Source organism: Astyanax mexicanus, unplaced genomic scaffold (assembly GCF_023375975.1).
Source record: "Astyanax mexicanus isolate ESR-SI-001 unplaced genomic scaffold, AstMex3_surface scaffold_32, whole genome shotgun sequence".
Taxonomy (NCBI): domain Eukaryota; kingdom Metazoa; phylum Chordata; class Actinopteri; order Characiformes; family Acestrorhamphidae; genus Astyanax; species Astyanax mexicanus.
This window is the reverse complement of record NW_026040042.1, coordinates 4,392,639-4,411,084: the sequence shown is the minus strand read 5'-3', so window position 1 is coordinate 4,411,084 and position 18,446 is coordinate 4,392,639. Positions and strand designations below refer to the sequence as shown.

The 18,446-nt window shown below is 38.3% G+C and overlaps 2 protein-coding genes and 1 long non-coding RNA gene across 4 annotated transcripts in view; all 3 read left to right on the top strand.

Moving 5' to 3' along the window:
* LOC111189544 (NACHT, LRR and PYD domains-containing protein 3-like) overlaps positions 1-18,446 on the top strand; it is a 370,388-nt gene that overhangs the window by 76,053 nt on the left and 275,889 nt on the right. The window lies entirely within an intron of this gene.
* Positions 1,331-18,446, top strand: part of LOC103033803 (protein NLRC3-like) — a 188,158-nt gene continuing 171,042 nt past the window's right edge. The window contains exons 1-5 of one of the 2 annotated variants that reach the window (XM_049472994.1): positions 1,331-1,405; positions 1,624-1,719; positions 12,118-12,160; positions 14,053-14,260; positions 14,434-16,038. In XM_049472994.1, coding sequence (XP_049328951.1) covers positions 1,353-1,405; positions 1,624-1,719; positions 12,118-12,160; positions 14,053-14,260; positions 14,434-16,038 — 2,005 coding nt within the window. In that variant the 5' untranslated portion in view covers positions 1,331-1,352. Of the gene's footprint in view, positions 1,406-1,623; positions 1,720-12,117; positions 12,161-14,052; positions 14,261-14,433; positions 16,211-18,446 lie in introns of both variants that reach the window. The other variant, XM_049472993.1, reaches the window with a different exon arrangement.
* Positions 2,495-10,884, top strand: LOC125789920 (uncharacterized). Its single transcript, XR_007429938.1, has 2 exons — positions 2,495-2,577; positions 10,339-10,884. It is a non-coding gene; the product is annotated as an uncharacterized LOC125789920 (long non-coding RNA).

The window sequence follows — 18,446 nt, the reverse complement described above, 5'->3', positions numbered from 1 at the left end:
TATATATATATATATATATGCTAATACATTACTGAAACCAAGTGTCTTCTGAAAATAAGTATATGTAGCACTTATGGTGCAGTGTTTATTGTGTAATTTAAATATTACAAAATGTCAAGCCGTGTTAGACTACCTGAGTATAAAGAAAGTAAATGAGAGGCTGTGCTGCATATCTCTGCATGTTCAGACAGAGTCTCACCTAGTTTAGACAGGTAGGTGAAAAGTGTTCTGATTGGACAAGAAACATGTTACTCCCACACCTTTAACCTTAAAACACCTTTATTTACTTCAGGTGAGGACCTAATCCAGAACAAACTGGCTGAAATCTTCATCTGTTTAGCAGCGTCTGTTTAGTTGAGAGAAGACCGTGAAGAACTTTGGATAAGAGGCACAGAGGTAAATACTATAGCTTCATCTACTATCTGTAATCCTTTTCTCATTCTTTATAAAACTCAAAATAAAGGTACAGGATGTAAATTTAAGTATATTCTATGACTCTTCTGCTAAAACCACTCTACTGGCTTCCTGAAAAAACAGATACAACTTTTTAGCTGTATTTTGGCTGTAAAACATCAGCTTAAGTCTTCCATCTCTGTTCTCCTGATAAATCCTTCCATAAATCTCTTTATGTCTGTAAGGTTAGCTCTTACTCTTTCAGTGGTGGAACAAACTTCTCCATACAAAATATAGAATTGATTCCCAAATATTCTCAAAAGTAAAAGGTTACAGATGTTGTCTGAGAGGCTCCAGACTCCAGAAAGTAAATGAGAGAATCTCCTAAAACAGATAAAATGATGATAAAGTTCAGTAAGATGTTATTTAATCAGAGCTGTGATGTATTATTATTTACTGAATACCAGAGTCAGAACATATCCTGCTGTTTGTGCTTCAAAACTTCAAGTAGTCTTTTCACCTCAGCAGACCGTGTCCAGCTTTCACTGAGAATCAGCTGCATAAATCTGTGTTCAGGTAGAGTCTCACCTGTTCAGACAGGTAGGTGGAGGGAGTGATCTGATTGGTCGAGAGAAACATCAGTCATTCTTCTTTAACCTGTAAAATAAATTCCTGTACTTCCTCCTCAGGTGAGGATCCAGATCAAACTGGTTTGAGGTTAAAGTGAAATCTTCAGCAGCTTCTGTTTAGATGAGAGAAGAAGGTGAAGAGCGTTTGGATAAAAAGCACAGAGGTAAAAACTGAAGCTTTAATACTAGAATTTACTGTCTGACTTAAAGTGTTTTAGACTCAGAGAGAAGAACTTTACATTACTTTAAAGAGGAAGTCAGTGTGTGTACTTGATAAGTGTGTGTGTGTGTGTGTGTGTTTACAGGATTAGGTGTCTCTGAAGGAGGAAGATGAGCTCCAAAATGAGTGTCTCTGGGGAACAGGACACACAGGAAGCTGAGAGGTGTGAGAATAATGTGATTGGGTATAAAGTGAAAGGTTTGCTGGAAAGGTTGTAGATGGTGTCTGATACTGGTTGTGTTTTAGACTGGATCAGGATAAGAGATCAGACTCACCTGAACCCAGCTGTGTCTCCATGAAGAGTGACCGGTCAAGTCTCAATAATATAAATATTATTACATTTATTTACCTATATTTATGTTCATCATGTGCATGTTTTAGTGAGATTCAACGAGAGGGGGCAGACTCTTCTGAATCCAGCGACGAATCAGGCTGTCCATTAGCCTGCAGAAAAGAGGGTTCTACTCCTAAACTGAGGTAAAAATAGTTCTGTTAACATTTATAAATGGCTATAACAGAATCCTGTGCATGGTGCTATCTTACACCTTACCAACAGTCTATTTTCATGCCTTCCACAATTTAAATAGCAGCAGTACTTGTGAATATATCTATGCTGATGGGCGTGGTAGTCTTAAAATAACTGAGGTAAATGTGTGGTGTATTGCTATCTTTGCAATGAAAACACAAGTGCTCCATTGAATACAACCTAGACAGATGTCAACAGTCAGATGTTAATTGCTATCCTGGCAGCGAATTGTCAACACACGCAATGCATATACACCCCATCTTCTTATGTCCAGGTAGCTGCAATTAGCAATTGACATGCTAATTGGATTATTTCACGTTACATAAAAAACACACCCATGATTAATTAGGAGAATTAGTACATGCCTTTTAAGCATTTCAAGCTTTTCCCGTTGTTACGATAGCAAAGACACACTGACGTGCCATAAAAAAAGCTGTGTGGTGCACATTTGACAGGATGCCATGACATCACTAAAATAGAGCCCCAGATGTCATAAGCTGGCATATGAACTATGTCGAGTGAAACAAATGTTTAGATAGATTTTGTTAAAAATTTTATAGGTAGTGTTGGGAAAATCAGCACTACCCTCAACTGCTCCAGTGCGTTCCCCTTGATTCTTTTGATGGAAGCCCGAAGTAGAGTTGATAGAGAGACAGGATACTTAGATCTTCAGCAAATTAGCAATTTATTACAACAGAGCTCTGGGAACCCCTTCCACTCAGACAGAGTTTCAGTAGAAGAAGTTCAATGATCCTTACATTTGCAAGACCTTATATCCCCAAAATCCCACCCATACATACTGTGCAAAGGTCAGTTAAACGGTTCCTCAGCAACTGTTTCTAACTGATTAAGTTAAATCATTTATTGATGACTACTGTTTTCTATGTGTCCTCCGGCCTCATCTCTGCTGCTTAGGCGCTGACTTCTGCATTACATGCTACATACTGGACATTCAGTTTTGAGGTGTCAGCCTAACTGTCCTTTGCACACTCACCCACATACACAGTTCAGGTCAAATATCCAGAAACAACTCACTAGTTTCAGACACTTGAGTCAGCCCAAACAAGATCACTCACATGACACTTCATTCTCTTAATCATAATCAGGTTTTTGGATTAAATGTCATTTTGTCTGATCAGCTGAAAAATACCTTTAATATTAATATTTACTGTTTCTTAACAATCCCCCTTTTCAGGTGGGGCATTTCCCACCTGAACTAAATCTGTTTTACCCTCACATTTTAATCATTGCTGTAGTCAACCTCACAATTAGAGCTCCAATATATGGCATTAGAGACATTATCAAGATCTTCCATTGGCCAAACACGTTCACCATCCAGTGTTCTAAGTGATTATCAATGCCCGAGTGTTACTTTTATAAATGTTGGATGCCTGTCCCGGGTTTGTTCAATGGATCAGAGCTGGTTAGTGAACATTTAGTGAAAAAGATAGACACTATTATATTTGAGACAATGCCTAGTACCAACCTATTGGACCATTTACCCTCGGCAAAATGGACCCATATTGTTAACCTATGGTTGATACCTAATTCCAGAGATGTTTAAATTTCGGCCATACCTGTGGAGGAAATGTTTCTCTTACCCAAATGTGCCACTAAGTTAATGGATGCTGTATGTAAGCTGGAAAAATATAAAATGTATTTCATACTTGAACATGAATTAGCAGCTAAACCAGTTCTGTGTGCACCTTTTCTCAACTAAGGCTAAGTAGAACTTCTCCCAGCCCTACTGTTTTAATCTCTCCGGTCATCACACTTTTTCTGCATTGATTGAATATAAATTATAAATATCAATTAATAACTAGAAAGGGAAAAGTTTGTGAATGAACTTTAAGTTGGAGCTTATAACATTGGAAAAATGATTGCTAAGTGGTTTCTATCTGAAGAGTGTAAAGAGTTGTTGTTGCTATGCTGCCTTTCAGCTAAATGCTAAAATTCAAAAAGTTTTGGCTAAATTGATGGAATACCAATGCATTTGCAGGCGTTGTTTAGCGGTTGCTAGGTGGTTGCTAAGGTGTTGCTCTGGCATCTGGGTTGGTAGCTATGTAGTTTCTAAGTGGTTACAAGGTGGTTGCTGAAGTGTTGTTAGGTGGTAAATAAGGTGTTGCTATGTTGTCTGTGGTTGTTGCTATGGTGTCTGTGTTGGCTGCTAAGGTGTTGGAAAGGTGTTGCTAGGAGGTTGCGAAGGTGTCGTTATGGTGTCTGTCTTGGCTGCTAAGGTGTTGCTGTGGTGTGTGTAGTGTGTGTGGTGTGTTTTGGTGTGTGCGTAGTGTATGTGTGGTGTGTGTGTAGTGTGTGGTACATGTAGTGTGGTGTGGTGTGTTTTGGTGTGTGTGTAGTGTATGTGTGTGGTGTGGTGTGTGTGTAGTGTATGTGTGTGGTGTGGTGTGTTTTGGTGTGTGTGTAGTATATGTGTGGTGTGCGTGTGTAGTGTGTGGTACGTGTAGTGTGGTGTGTTTTGGTGTCTGTGTAGTGTGTGTGTGGTGTGTTTTGGTGTGTGTGTAGTGTATGTGTGGTGTGTGTGGTGTGTGTAGTGTGTGGAACGTCTGAAATGTAAGAACCTGTTCTACGTGTTTGTCAATTTTCATGGTTCTACACTGTAAACCCATACGTTGTTTGAACTCAAATAAATTAAATCTGTTTTACTTAAAATTGGAGATTTATAAACAATACTCAACTATTTTGCGTTAGCTGAACATTTGTGGGAACATATACACTGTTTTTTGAGTCGAATCAACTTATAATAACTGGGCTTAGTCTGTTGCCATTTACAACTTCTTTTCCATTGGCTTCTGTCACAATCTTTTTGCATACTGGGTGTGTCCAACAGTTTCTGACACTCACCATCAGTGTTTAGTGATTCACCCGGGCCTACCTTAGGTAAACTTGTAGATCACCTATTATGATTAAATGCTTGGTCTCTGTGTTGTAGCTGTAAGAACGAGCATCATTTACTGAGCTGCAGTAACTCTGTGTTCTCGCTGTGCTCTCAGTACTTTTAATTCTTTACTGTTTTGTTTCATCTACTTTTCTATGAGTATTTAAAAAATAGTTGAATGAAACCAGAAAGAAGACTAAATACAAGTTCAGGGAAATATTAATATATATATATATATATATATATATATATATATATATATATATATATATATATATATATATATATATATTTAAATATATGTATATGTATTTGTTAAATTCACTGTACTTAAAAAATTATATTACATGAACTTAAATTTTTATTAGGTAATCGGTTACAACAAAAGTTTTGAGTTTAGTCAACTTATCGAGTTTTACAGTGTATATAAAAAACTGTAGGAGGAGTAGCGTTGAGAAATATAAACATAGAATAATAATAATAATAATAAGAAGAAGAAGAAGAAGAAGAAGAAGAAGAGTAAGTTGGCTTTTCCAGCTGAACGCTCTGTATTTTTGACTTTCCTGTTCTTAGGTTGAGTGGAACCCCCTTTCTACTCCTACTGATTTATTCACTTTAAGACGTCGAGTTTCCACTAAAACTATTAGAGTAAATACTGCCAGCCATAAAAATTATAACAATAAACCAAAAGAAAATCAAACAATACAGTTGTCCGGAACAAATTTCGTCTGCTTCTTTTCTTCTTTCTTCTGTTCTTCAGAGCATGGGAGTACACTGTCCCAGCTCTATTGCACGTAAGAGGGTTTACTCTGCCTCTGTGTATCAGTGTAGGTGAATTGTTTTGTGAGGTGAGACTATGTGAATGTGCTAGTGAGATGTGTAATGTCTCTGTGTGTGCTGGGTTTTGACGCAACAAATTACTGCTGTGTGTAGTGAGTTCTCTCACTCACTCGCTGTCAGGCCCTGACCCTGTGCTGCGGGGAAAGGGTCCCCTTCTTGCTGGTGTTGCTGCTGCTGTGAGGCCCCTGCTGCGGGGGACGTCACCCCTCCCTCCTGCTGCCGGCCTTAAGCTGGGTCAGACGCCTTTGCTGCTCTTGCGTCTCTCTTTGCCTCTGACTGTGATCTCTCAGGTGGTGCTGCTGATGTGGTGAACTGGCTCCACTGGTACCAGGTGGACCCTCTGCCCTTCATCCGGACTGTGTGCATTGTTTTCTCTGTCATCCGGAATGGCCAAATCCAGCGAGGCTCATTCCCTTTTCTCTTGTAGTGGCGAAATAAGACCCCCTTTGCTACTGGAATGGTCCAAGCCGTCCTCAGCTTTTTCTCCCACCTGTTGTGTAAAATCTGAAACGAGACTTATTTATATTCATTGAACACATGTTGTTGGGTGTTTCAGGGTTTCTATTCCATTTGAAAGTCTTTTATGTGGTCCTTCATGTCTCCTTCCTGCAAATTAAGTTGGTTAATGGACATTTATCATAATAGACTGGAGCTCCAATTTAACTTTCTAAGGGAAGTAGCTCTAAATTTTGTCTGTGCACAGATTTTAGCCCAATTGTTGTTTTCTTACCTCCTTCTAGTGTCCTGATTCTCAGTTATACGCAATCATGATCTTTACTGTCACAGGTGCTTTCAGATTCCTAACATTTTGCTGTTTCTTTCCATTTAATTGCTACCTCTAATTATCCAAATTATCAATTATTATCCTCCTTTGGCTCACACGCCTTCCCCTGCACACAGTCCCTTTCTTCTAACTACTCCCCATGACTCCAACTAATCACATAGACAGTTATATTTTACATTTTCCTGCTTCTGTCCGCATGTCCTGTATCTCGTTCCCACTTTTTCCTCAGTGTGCTATTTACTTGTCTTATGTTATTTTGTCAGAGATTTTATGAAAACCTGATTTCCAGATCTAGTTTGTTTTATTTAGTGTTTTAAGTTTTTTTTTTCCTGTGATAAATAACTACTCTTCATACTCATTTACTCTACTGACACTTACTTAAACAATTTATTAAACCCACACATTTCCTAAATTTGTAACTATCTTTATTTCTTATTTTAAAATCAGGATTGAGCATGCCATGTACTGTTTATATTTTGTATTTAAAATTAGGATTGGGTGTGTCTTAAAAGTTTAGTTAAAGTTAGGTTTTTTTTTTTTTTACCTTTACTGAAAGCAATTGCCCATCTGCATAGTGGTGGTTTCATCAGCCAAAAAGTTTAAAAACTGATAACCTAAAAATTTTCAAAGCTGAAAAGCAAAAAGTTTTTGAATTGCCCAAAAAATAATGGTTAAGTAATGGTGGTAAAGGTAACAATGGATCTATTTATATTTCCCCCTTTTTCTGAAACAGAACTTCGTTCTGTTGCAGAAATTTACCACAAATTTGCTCCAATTGTCTGTTGGGCCAGGCCACCATGCCCAGACTTTCACGGAGACACACCCCTTTGCCTGCGCCTCCCTTTTCTCCCCCTGCATTGTCAACTCCTCTTCCCTTCTTGGAACACTTTAGAGATGTTTCTCCGTGGTCTGTTGAATTGCATGTGGTGGTCAGATCGAGACTGTGCCTGCCTTAGGTTGTCCCTTTGTCATATGTTGGGATCTTACCCGTCTTTGGCTAACCAGCCTATCACACTGAACCACACACAGCGTAGCAGCACTGTTTTATCAACATTTAGTGCCGTAGTGTTCCTGCAGGGCACAGTTAGGGAGCGCAAACCCAGGTACGTCGTACTGTCATAAATGCACAAGCTGGTGTTGCCCGTGAAAGCCTGTGCAAGGCCCCACATACAAATAGTTTATTAATTATGTACATATTTTATTTATTACCATCACTATTACCTTTACTCCCATACCTCTTTTAAAGAATTTAGAAATGATTAGCTTTGATAAAACTGCTCTGGAGTGGACCCAAAACTAAAACAATGCATGTCATTGAATAATTATAAATCAGATTTAGGATCTGTATCTTAAATGTGTACCACAAGGTTAAATCTTTGGTCCGGTTTTGTTTAATATATTCCTAAATTATATTGCTGGCTCTGCTTCTACCTCAGACTGCAAAATTCACTATTATGCAGATGAAACAATTGTATATTGCTCAGCTGATTCTGTTTGTGCTGCAGCAAGAAAACTATAGAGCTCATTAAATGTTTTACATGTGACATTGTATAAGCCCAATTTAGTTTTAAATGCCATGAAAACTAAATTCATGCTCCAGATCTTATATTATAATATTGATTTAGAACTTTATTTTATTATATCCCCCATTCAGAGTCTAAAAGAAAGAATATAAATAATTTGGCATATCGCTGAATGATAAACTCAGTTAACACTTAAATACAATATGCAATACAATAGGAAATGCGGACAGTAGCTGGATTTTTTATTTTTTTTATAGGCACAAGTGCTTTGTATTCTGAACTTCCATATTTTTTAGCTAGAATACTAGCCTTCTCTAGTTGCTTCTGGGCCCTATCCTGTTCTGCTTTTGCCCTTCTCCACTGATCCCATATTAAGGTGGCCAATTTAACCCCTCATGTGTCTGGTCTGTACCCTTGCTCCTCCAGAATTAAGCTAATTCTTGTCCTCAATTCTGCCTCCCCCTTTTTAGTTGCTTTGTCTTGCTTACCATCCCATATATCTTTTTATTAAATTTTCTATCTGCTTGTTCATGGATACCCACATATAAGATTCTCCCTCCTGTTTACCTCTATCCCCCATCTTTACTGTGTATTGCCCTCTCTTTTCCTCCTGAACTGATCCTTTTTCTATTTTTATAATGTGTTTTCCTAGAATGTTAATGTACAAAAGGAAACCTTTCCCAATTCTGTGAATTGGCCCAACTTTAACCACCTACTCTGCCTTGGACTCCTCCCCTGCAGTGGGACTCGTCCGTACTTCTTATTTTCTCTCACACACCACTCTGTACATTCATCCACTCATACCTCTCACCGGAGTCCACCGGAGCTCCACACACGCTTACACACACTCTGTCACATGCACACGCTCACACACTCTCACTGCAATATACACACTCTCACACACTCTGGCACACGCTCACACACTCTTACTGCAATATACACACTCTCACACACTCTGTCACATGCACACGCTCACACCCTCTTATTGCAATATACACACTCTTACACACTCCGTCACATACACACTTTCTCATCCACTGTCACACACTCTCTCTGCCCCACACACAAACACACACACTGCCCCACCCAATCACTCTCTCACTCACTGCCACACCCAATCACTCTCTCACTCACTGCCACACACAATCACTAAGCTTAATTTTACAAATTTTACAGGCACTATAATTTACAATTTTAATTTCACCCCGCAGACACAGACAACATTAAGCAAAGCACATTGCTAGAGGACTCAAACCCCTTTTCTTTTAATGCTCAAATGTACAGCAATACTCTGTGTATGACAAGATCATCCTAAACGCACTAGGACAACTCTTGTGTGTTTTCTTTTACACAACGCTAGGTACTCCTGGTCCCTGACCAGCCGGCCGAGCCGTGCTTACTTCTATCCTCAAATAGCCGTCCCTGACGGAAGCAAATACCTGTAACTGCCTCCCCAATCACACTCAAGCCCTCTTGGCTTGCACACCCATTCACACAGTTAAAACTAGTATGCAGCAACTTCACAACTACGCACCAGTGTGCACGCAGCCGATTGCGCTATACAATATTTTAAACCACATTCACACAGTTAAACTAGTATGCAGCAACTTCACAACTATGCGACATGGTTACCTACACATATGAGTTCACACACACATAAGCTCCAGTGCACACACAGCCGATTGCGCTATACAATATTTTAAACTAAACATACAGACAGATTACTTGTCTCTGACAAAACGCCATACACAGAATCGCTATATAACCCAGTCATAGAACTTCGGTATTTCTAGGACCACCAACCCCGGGGAACCGCCAAAACCTAGCTTTACTGGCCCGCGTCCGAATCCAGGTGGGGTTTCCACGTCCGTGGTTTCGTGGGAGTACTGCCCACTTTTCCCTAAGGACACTTTTTAAACTACTCTTTAAATTAATCTAGACACTCATACTCTAAAAGTACTTCACCCCTTATATGGTCCCATTCATCCCTCAAGCGAGCAAGCCACAAACAAAACGATAGACCTACATACAATGCCCCAAATTTCACCCCAATTTAGATATTTACAATGTGCCCAGATCCAGTCTCTCTATTGTTTTAGATGGAGGCAATCAAATGAGACCACTGTGTCCAAAATTTAGCTTAGACCAATCTGCAGATTTCGATTAAACAGGCTCTGCTTACCTGATTTTATTGCTGCAGCTGGACTAGTGTTTCACAGGATCGTCTCTGAGGTCCGAATTCACTCTAACTCCAAACCTCCATCCCAGCAGTGCCTCCAAATTGTTGGGAAAATCAGCACTACCCTCAACTGCTCCAGTGCGTTCCCCTTGATTCTTTTGATGGAAGCCCGAAGTAGAGTTGATAGAGAGACAGGATACTTAGATCTTCAGCAAATTAGCAATTTATTACAACAGAGCTCTGGGAACCCCTTCCACTCAGACAGAGTTTCAGTAGAATAAGTTCAATGATCCTTACATTTGCCAGACCTTATATCCCCAAAATCCCACCCATACATACTGTGCAAAGGTCAGTTAAGCGGTTCCTCAGCAACTGTTTCTAACTGATTAAGTTAAATCATTTATTGATGACTACTGTTTTCTATGTGTCCTCCGGCCTCATCTCTGCTGCTTAGGCGCTGACTTCTGCATTACATGCTACATACTGGACATTCAGTTTTGAGGTGTCAGCCTAACTGTCCTTTGCACACTCACCCACATACACAGTTCAGGTCAAATATCCAGAAACAACTCACTAGTTTCAGACACTTGAGTCAGCCCAAACAAGATCACTCACATGACACTTCATTCTCTTAATCATAATCAGGTTTTTGGATTAAATGTCATTTTGTCTGATCAGCTGAAAAATACCTTTAATATTAATATTTACTGTTTCTTAACAGTAGTGAAATCATGTGTCATGTTATTTGAAGTCACTTTGTAGCCTTTTTATGTATTTTAGAATGTTTTGGTGATGTAATGCTAATGATGTGACACACCTTAGCACCCAATAAAACTGGACAAACATGACATCTTCAAAAAAATGTTGTAAAGTACATTGAGCCAACACTGACATGAGCCAAACTGATGTGTAATGAAAACTGTGAATACAATAAAGTGACGGCCTCTCACTACATTTTTTAACATGAAGATCACTTCTATTTAACCACACTAGCTTTGAGGTAAAGCACTAATGTTGGGTAGATAAACCTGGCAATTACCAAAGAAAACCCCAAAAATACATTACAATTAATTTGTCAGTATATTTAGATATATTATAGGTATACAGTTGCAAGAAAAATATGTGAACCCTTAATAAAATTGTGAATTGTGAACCCTTGCATAAATTGGTCAATAAATGTGTTCTGATCTTCATCTAAGTCACAAATATAGACAAACACAGGCTACTTAAACTAATACCACACAAACAATTATATGTTTGCATGGTTTTATTAAACATACTTTTTACTTTTTTAACCCTTTTTTAACTCTTTCCAGGTTCTACAAGTCAACAATTCTTGAACGTAGGTCTTTTGTATGAGGCATGATTCACATCAAGCTTAAAAACAGCAAACTCAAAACTGGTGTGTGTTTTTTATACTGCAGGGCAGCTTTAACCAACACATCCAATCTCATCATGCCCTGGCTCCAATTAGCTCTTAGAAAAGTCATCAGCCAAACTGTGTTTGTCTATTGTTGTGACTTAGATGAAGATCAGAACACAATTAATGACCAATTTATGCAGAAATCCAAGTATAATCCCAAAGGGTTCACATACTTTTTCTTGCAACTGTATATCAGCAGTTTAGCTCAAATAAAGGAAGTATATTTGATAGCTGGGTTCGATCGAGACCAGATCACGTTCTCACCACAAGTGAACCGCTCCAGAGTTCGTTTGGGATCGGACCGAGACCACCTCCACTAGCAGGTCTCGGTCTGGTTGTTTTGATCCGCACCCGAGTGTGATTTCTGTTTTCACACCTGCTCAATCAAACAGCACTAATGGTACAAACTTACCAGAGTCCATTTAAACTGGACCAAATAGTGCTGGTGTAAAAACATCCTATATTACATGAGATCAGCTTACCTGCTGCTTTAATTTGTAAGATATGTTACAGCATCAGCATTATGTCCCAGAGGCACACCGAAATACACTCAGCATTCAAACAGTAAACTACTGTGAACTCTGTCATCTAATGTTCATTATACTAATGTAAGATATGCTGCACAGTGGATGTAGCTGAAGGTTGTAATGAATATAATGACTGTATTTAATGTGTCTTTGTCCATGTCTTATATTTATCAACAGAGTCCAGCAGGAAACATCAGACATTATAAGAAATATATATAAGGTGTGTATTTTTGTGCATGCATTTGTGTGTTTAAACTAAGGTTAGACTTTTGATCGATAAGTGGATCTGTATTGTTTGTCCAATATCCAATACATTATTTACGCCAATATCAGTCCCATCTTTATTTCATGTTTGGTTTATTACATAATATATTTGCTTTTGGTAAAGACCAGCTTCTCCTTCATATAATCAAACAACTACATTAAGTAATCTCTCACCATATAAATTGTTTACAGTAGTGAATGCACAATGAAATCAGAATTAACTGTTTTTTAAGAATCATGAGCATTGAGCCAATGTCTAGATCTATTGAGATTTATTTTATGTATATATTTTAAAATCCATTTATTTATGCTAATTTGTATTTATTTCTATTAGTTTCAATATATTTATTGTTTTATTTAACCTGATAATTTAAGAAGTAAGGGTTGAAAGCTATGAAAGGTCTGTGTAAGGACCAGATAGTTGAAATAAAAAAAAACTAATTTAAGGAGAAACCTTTCATTTTTTGTTGGCACCATGTCTAATGGCAGGTGTGAGCTATAGGGGACTATAATGCCCCCAAAGTGGAAATGTGTTCTCAGGAATGATGAAGCTCCATCCAATACTTTTGGGATGATTATGGATGAGGTGGGTGGTGATCATCCAACATCCTGACCTCACTATTACAACTATGAACTCTTCGGCCTCGGAGGATGTTCATTCAGTTGTTTAATTTTGTAGAAAAAAGCAGATCACAGACATGACACAAATCTAAAGTCATTTCAAATGCTTAATTATTTAGACCAAGCAGAGGGAACAAATTATGGAATCAATCAATTCTGAGGAAAAAATATGGAATCATAAAAACACAAATAAACAAAAGAACACTCCAACACATCACTAGTATTTTGTTGCTCCACCTCTGGCTTTTATAGCAGCTTGCTGTCTCTGAGGCATGGACTTAATGAGTGACAAACAGAACTCATCAATCTGCTCCAACTTTCTCTGATTGCTGTTGCCAAATCAGGTTTGCAGGTTGGAGCCTCATCATGGACCAGTTTATTCAACGTCCACCAAAGATTATCTATTGGATTAAGACCCGGACTATTTAAAGGCCATGACATTGACCTTATGTGTCTTTTTTTCAAGGAATCTATGCTTGCTCTATGGCAAGATGCATTATCATCTTGAAAAATATTTAATCATCCCCAAACATCCTTTCAATTGATGGGATAAGAAAGGTGTCCAAAATATGAACATAAACCTGTGCATTTATTGAAGATGTAATGACAGCCATCTCCTCAGTGCCTTTACCTGAAATGCAGCCCCATTTCATCATTGACTGTGGAAATTTGCATGTTCTCTTCAGGCAGTCATCTTTATAAATCTCATTGGAACGGCACCAAACAAAGGTTCTAGCATCATTACCTTGCCCAATGCAGATTGGCGATTCATCACTGAATATGACTTTCATCCAGTCATCCACAGTAGAGGTCTGCACTCGCGGGACCCGTCAGATTATGTTGCGGCGCAGGACAGAACTGAATTGTTATTGGCGGGAGTTTAATCATTTCAGGCGATGCAGCAGCAAAATTGATAATTGATAGTTTGGACTGTGGTAAGAAACGTGACAGTACTATTCAGCACTGAATTGCTGAAGTATTTTATAATCTATACGACATTTAACAGATAGCCAGTGTAGGGATGAAAGAATAGGAGTAATATGATCATTTTTTTTAAATCTAGTGAGTACTCTTGCAGTTGCATTCTGAACTAACTGGAGTTTATGAAGTGATTTACATGGACTTTCAGCCAACAACGCATTGCAGTGGTCTTGTCTCAAGGTTAGGAAGCATGCACCAACATCATCATCTTAGAAACAACCCTGTTTCCATGTATTTAATCATCAGGAACTGAAGCGCAAAGTCATCTCACAGGTAAAGAAGGAGCTGAAGAAATTTGTGAAGATCCTGAAAAGTCCGGATAACCCAGCATGCTCTGAGAGAGAGGAGGAGGATGAGGAGGATGAAAATGGTGTCACAGAGGGAACACTGAAAATCACACTGCAAGTCCTAAACAAAATGAACCAGACAGACCTCGTTAACAAACTACAGACCAGTAAGAGATCAGGGTCATGTACTTACCTCTAATGTAGATTACTTTCAAATGTAAAATTATGATAATTTATTGACCAGAAATTTGTGATAGTATGTTTTTATCTATACTAAAATTGTCATATGTTTTTATATTTAACCATGTTTAATGATATAGCATTTCTTTGTTTCTATTAGAACTGGCTCCTTTTAGTACTAAAAAACTGAAATCTACTCTAAAGGAGAAGTTTCAGAAAATTAATGAAGGAATCTCAGATCCTGAAACCCCAACCCTTCTGAATGAGATCTGCACAGAGCTGTACATCACAGAGGGAGGGAGTGGAGAGGTCAATAATGAACATGAGGTCAGACAGATTGAAGCAGCATCCAGGAGACCAGCAACACAGGAGACACCCATCAAATGTAACGACCTCTTTAAAGACCAGTCCATCAGAACTGTGCTGACTAAAGGAGTTGCTGGAATTGGAAAAACAATCTCTGTACAGAAGTTCATTCTGGACTGGACTGAAGGAAAAGCCAATCAGGATGTTCTCTTCATATTTCCACTTCCTTTTAGAGAACTGAATCTGATGAAAACTAAAAAAGTCAGTCTGTTGGATCTTCTTCATCAGTTTTTTAAAGACACAAAGAACTTAAAACCAATAGAATATCATCACTACAAAGTCATGTTCATCTTTGATGGTCTGGATGAATGTCGACTTCCTCTAGATTTCCAGAACAATAAGAGAGTATCTGATGTAACACAGTCAGCCTCAGTGGATGTGCTGCTGACAAACCTCATCCAGAGGAACCTGCTTCCCTCTGCTCTCCTATGGATAACTACTCGACCAGCAGCAGCCAATCAGATCCCTCCTGACTGTATTGATCAGGTAACAGAGGTACGAGGGTTCAGTGACCCTCAGAAAGAGGAATACTTCAGGAAAAGGATCAGAGATCAGAGCCTTGCTGAAAGAATCATTACACACATGAAGTCCTCCAGAAGCCTCTACATCATGTGCCACATCCCAGTCTTCTGCTGGATCTCAGCCACTGTTCTAGAGAGGATGTTGGGTGAAGCAGAGGGAGGAGAGATCCCCAAGACTCTGACTCAAATGTTCACACACTTCCTTATCTTTCAGATCAAACACCGCAGCCAGAAGTACCAAAGAAAAAGTGATGTTGATCTTGACCAGACTAGAGAGATTATTCTGGCTCTGGGAAAACTGGCTTTCCAACAGCTGGAGAAAGGAAACCTGATCTTCTATGAGGAAGATCTGAGAGAGTGCAGCATTGATGTCAGAGAAGTGTCCGTGTACTCAGGAGTGTGCACCCAGATCTTCAGACAGGAGTCTGAACTTCACCTGGGGAAGGTTTTCAGCTTTGTGCATCTGAGTGTTCAGGAGTTTCTGGCTGCTTTATATGCGTTTCTGTCCTTCATCTCCAACAACAGAAATGTGCTGCAACAGAAACACAGTGGATTATTTGGTTTCTCCAAAAAAGGAACAATGTCTGATTTCCTGAAGAGAGCCGTGGACGAGGCCTTACAGAGTGAGAACGGACACCTGGACCTTTTCCTCCGATTCCTTCTGGGTCTCTCACTGGAGTCCAATCAGACTCTCTTACGAGGTCTTCTGATACAGACAGAGAACATCTCTCACAGTAAAGAGGAAGTAGTGGAGTACATCAAGCAGAAGATCAGGGAGAATCCCTCTCCAGAGAAAACTATCAGTCTGTTCCACTGTCTGAATGAACTGAATGATCATTCTCTAGTGCAGGAAGTCCAGAAATACCTGAACAGAGGAGGTTCCAGTGATCTCAGTGGAGTTACTTTCTCTCCTGATCAGTGGTCAGCTGTGGCGTTTGTGATGCTGAATTCAGAAGAGGAGCTGGATGAGTTTGACCTGAGTAAATTTCAGAGATCAGAAGAATGTTTTCTGAGGCTGCTACCAGTGGTGAAAGCATCCAGGAAGGTTGTGTGAGTATTTTCATTATTCAGTCTTTAATCTGTGCTGTTTTATATTTTGTAGTATTGATTAGTCTGTGTTTTTATTGATGATTTTTTGAAAAACTAAACATATTAATCAGAGGTGTGTTTCCCGAAAGTGATCACTATTAGTAAATAACAAATTAACTAGTGCAGAACCTGAGAGAAGAACAAGTCATTTCTACAAGTATTTCCCAAAGAACTTTGCAAACCAAAACTTAACAAAAAAAGTTCAAAGAACGTCTTTGTTGATTCCACCTCTGAAACACCTCAATCAAAACACAAACATTGATTCAGTTCTGCCAAGTATATATAAATAATTTACTGTTGTGCCTAAATGTGGTGGAATCAATATCAACCAATCAATCAATCAATCAACCTTCATTTTCACTCGGGAAAAACATTGAGGGTGACCCTCATTTACAATGTTGCCGAGCCTTTATAACATCAAAGGGATTGAACACATTTAATAATAATTTAGAAATAATAAGAAATACAATAGTAAAAAAAAATAATAAAAAATAAAAAAGTACTAATTTTAAATCAACATTTAAATAAATTATATATGTAAAACAGACAATTCTAAAGTACCATAAAAAAACAAATTTGACATAAAAAGTAAAAAATGTATAAAGTATAAAATAAGTAAATAGATAATAGTAAAAGAAGAGTAAAATATAAAAAATGATAAGTGATTAAATGAATAATAGAACTAAGAACAAAAATGAAAATATAAAACATTAAAAAAATAATAAAAAATATATAAATAATATAAGAAAAAAAGATAAACTAATAAAAAAAATCATTTAAAACAGTAACAGGCTTTCTGATGGTGATTAGAATCTAAAAGTTTAAAATGATTCAGTGATCCCAGCGAGCTGAGTTTCAGTGATTCCTGTAGTGAATTCCAGCTCGCTGGTGTTCTGTAGCTAAAAGCAGATTTTCCCAGTTCACTAAAAACTCTTGGTACCTGAACAGGTGATCCAGCTACTGGAACGAGTCTGATATGCATTATTATTAATTAAGATCAGTGAAGAGATAGAAGATGGCAGATGCCCAGAGAGTGATTTATAGATAAAAATTAGTCAATGAGATTCTATTGGTGCAGCTAGTGAGGACCAACCAGCTCTATCATATAGTGAGCAGTGGTGAGTAGTGTAAGGGTCACCAGTTATAAATCTCAGAGCAGAATGGTAGAGTCTAATGGTTTGAGAGCACTGGCGGACGCTTTTTTATAAATTACATCACCATAGTCCAGCACTGCTAGTATGGTTGCCTCCACTATTCTTTTTCTAGCGTGCACGGGTAAACAGGATTTATTCCGATAAAGGAATCCAAGCTTTTGTCTGCACTTAATGGCCAGTTTGTTAATATGGGATTTAAAAGAAAGTTTTTCATCAAGCCAGATGCCGAGATATTTATATTCGCTAACTTTTTCAATGGTGGATCCTGTCAGAATAGTAATAGTTCTGGAATTTAAAACTCTATTAGAAAATCTGGAAAACAGCATGAATTTGGTTTGATTTACATTTAAAACCAACTTGAGTTTATATAGAGCAGTCTGTAGGGTGTTAAAAGAACGTTGAAGTTTTTCTATTGCAGCATGTGCAGAATCTGCTGAGCAGTATAAGATTGAATCATCTGCATAAAGGTTTAATTTGCAGTCTAAGGTAGAGGCGGCAAGATCATTGATAAAAATATTAAATAAAACTGGACCCAGGATTAAGCCCTGTGGGACTCCTTTTGTTATGGGCTGTAGGTCTGATTTATGGTTACCAATAGACACACATTGCTTCCTGCCAGAAAGGTAATCCTGGGCCCACAGGGTTGCATTATTGCTAAAACCATCTAATGTAAAGAACCTAATAGTAGATCATGATCAACAGTATCAAAAGCTGTTGTAAGATCAATAAAAATGGCAGCACAGTACTTCTTCTTGTCTGGGGCCATGTATAGATCATTTAAAATCAGTGTGGTTGCAGAGATGGTGCTATGTCTTTCTCTAAATCCAGATTGATAGTTATACAAGATGGAGTTTTCATAAAGAAAAGACTTGAGCTGGTTATTCACTAGGGATTCTAAAATTTTAGATAAACAAGACAGTTTTAAGATTGGTCTGTAATTATTTAGATCTGCTGCATTTCCTCCTTTATGCAGAGGAATAACACGAGCTGTTTTCCAGATACTGGGAATTCTGCAGGATAAAATAGAAAGATTAAAAATGTAT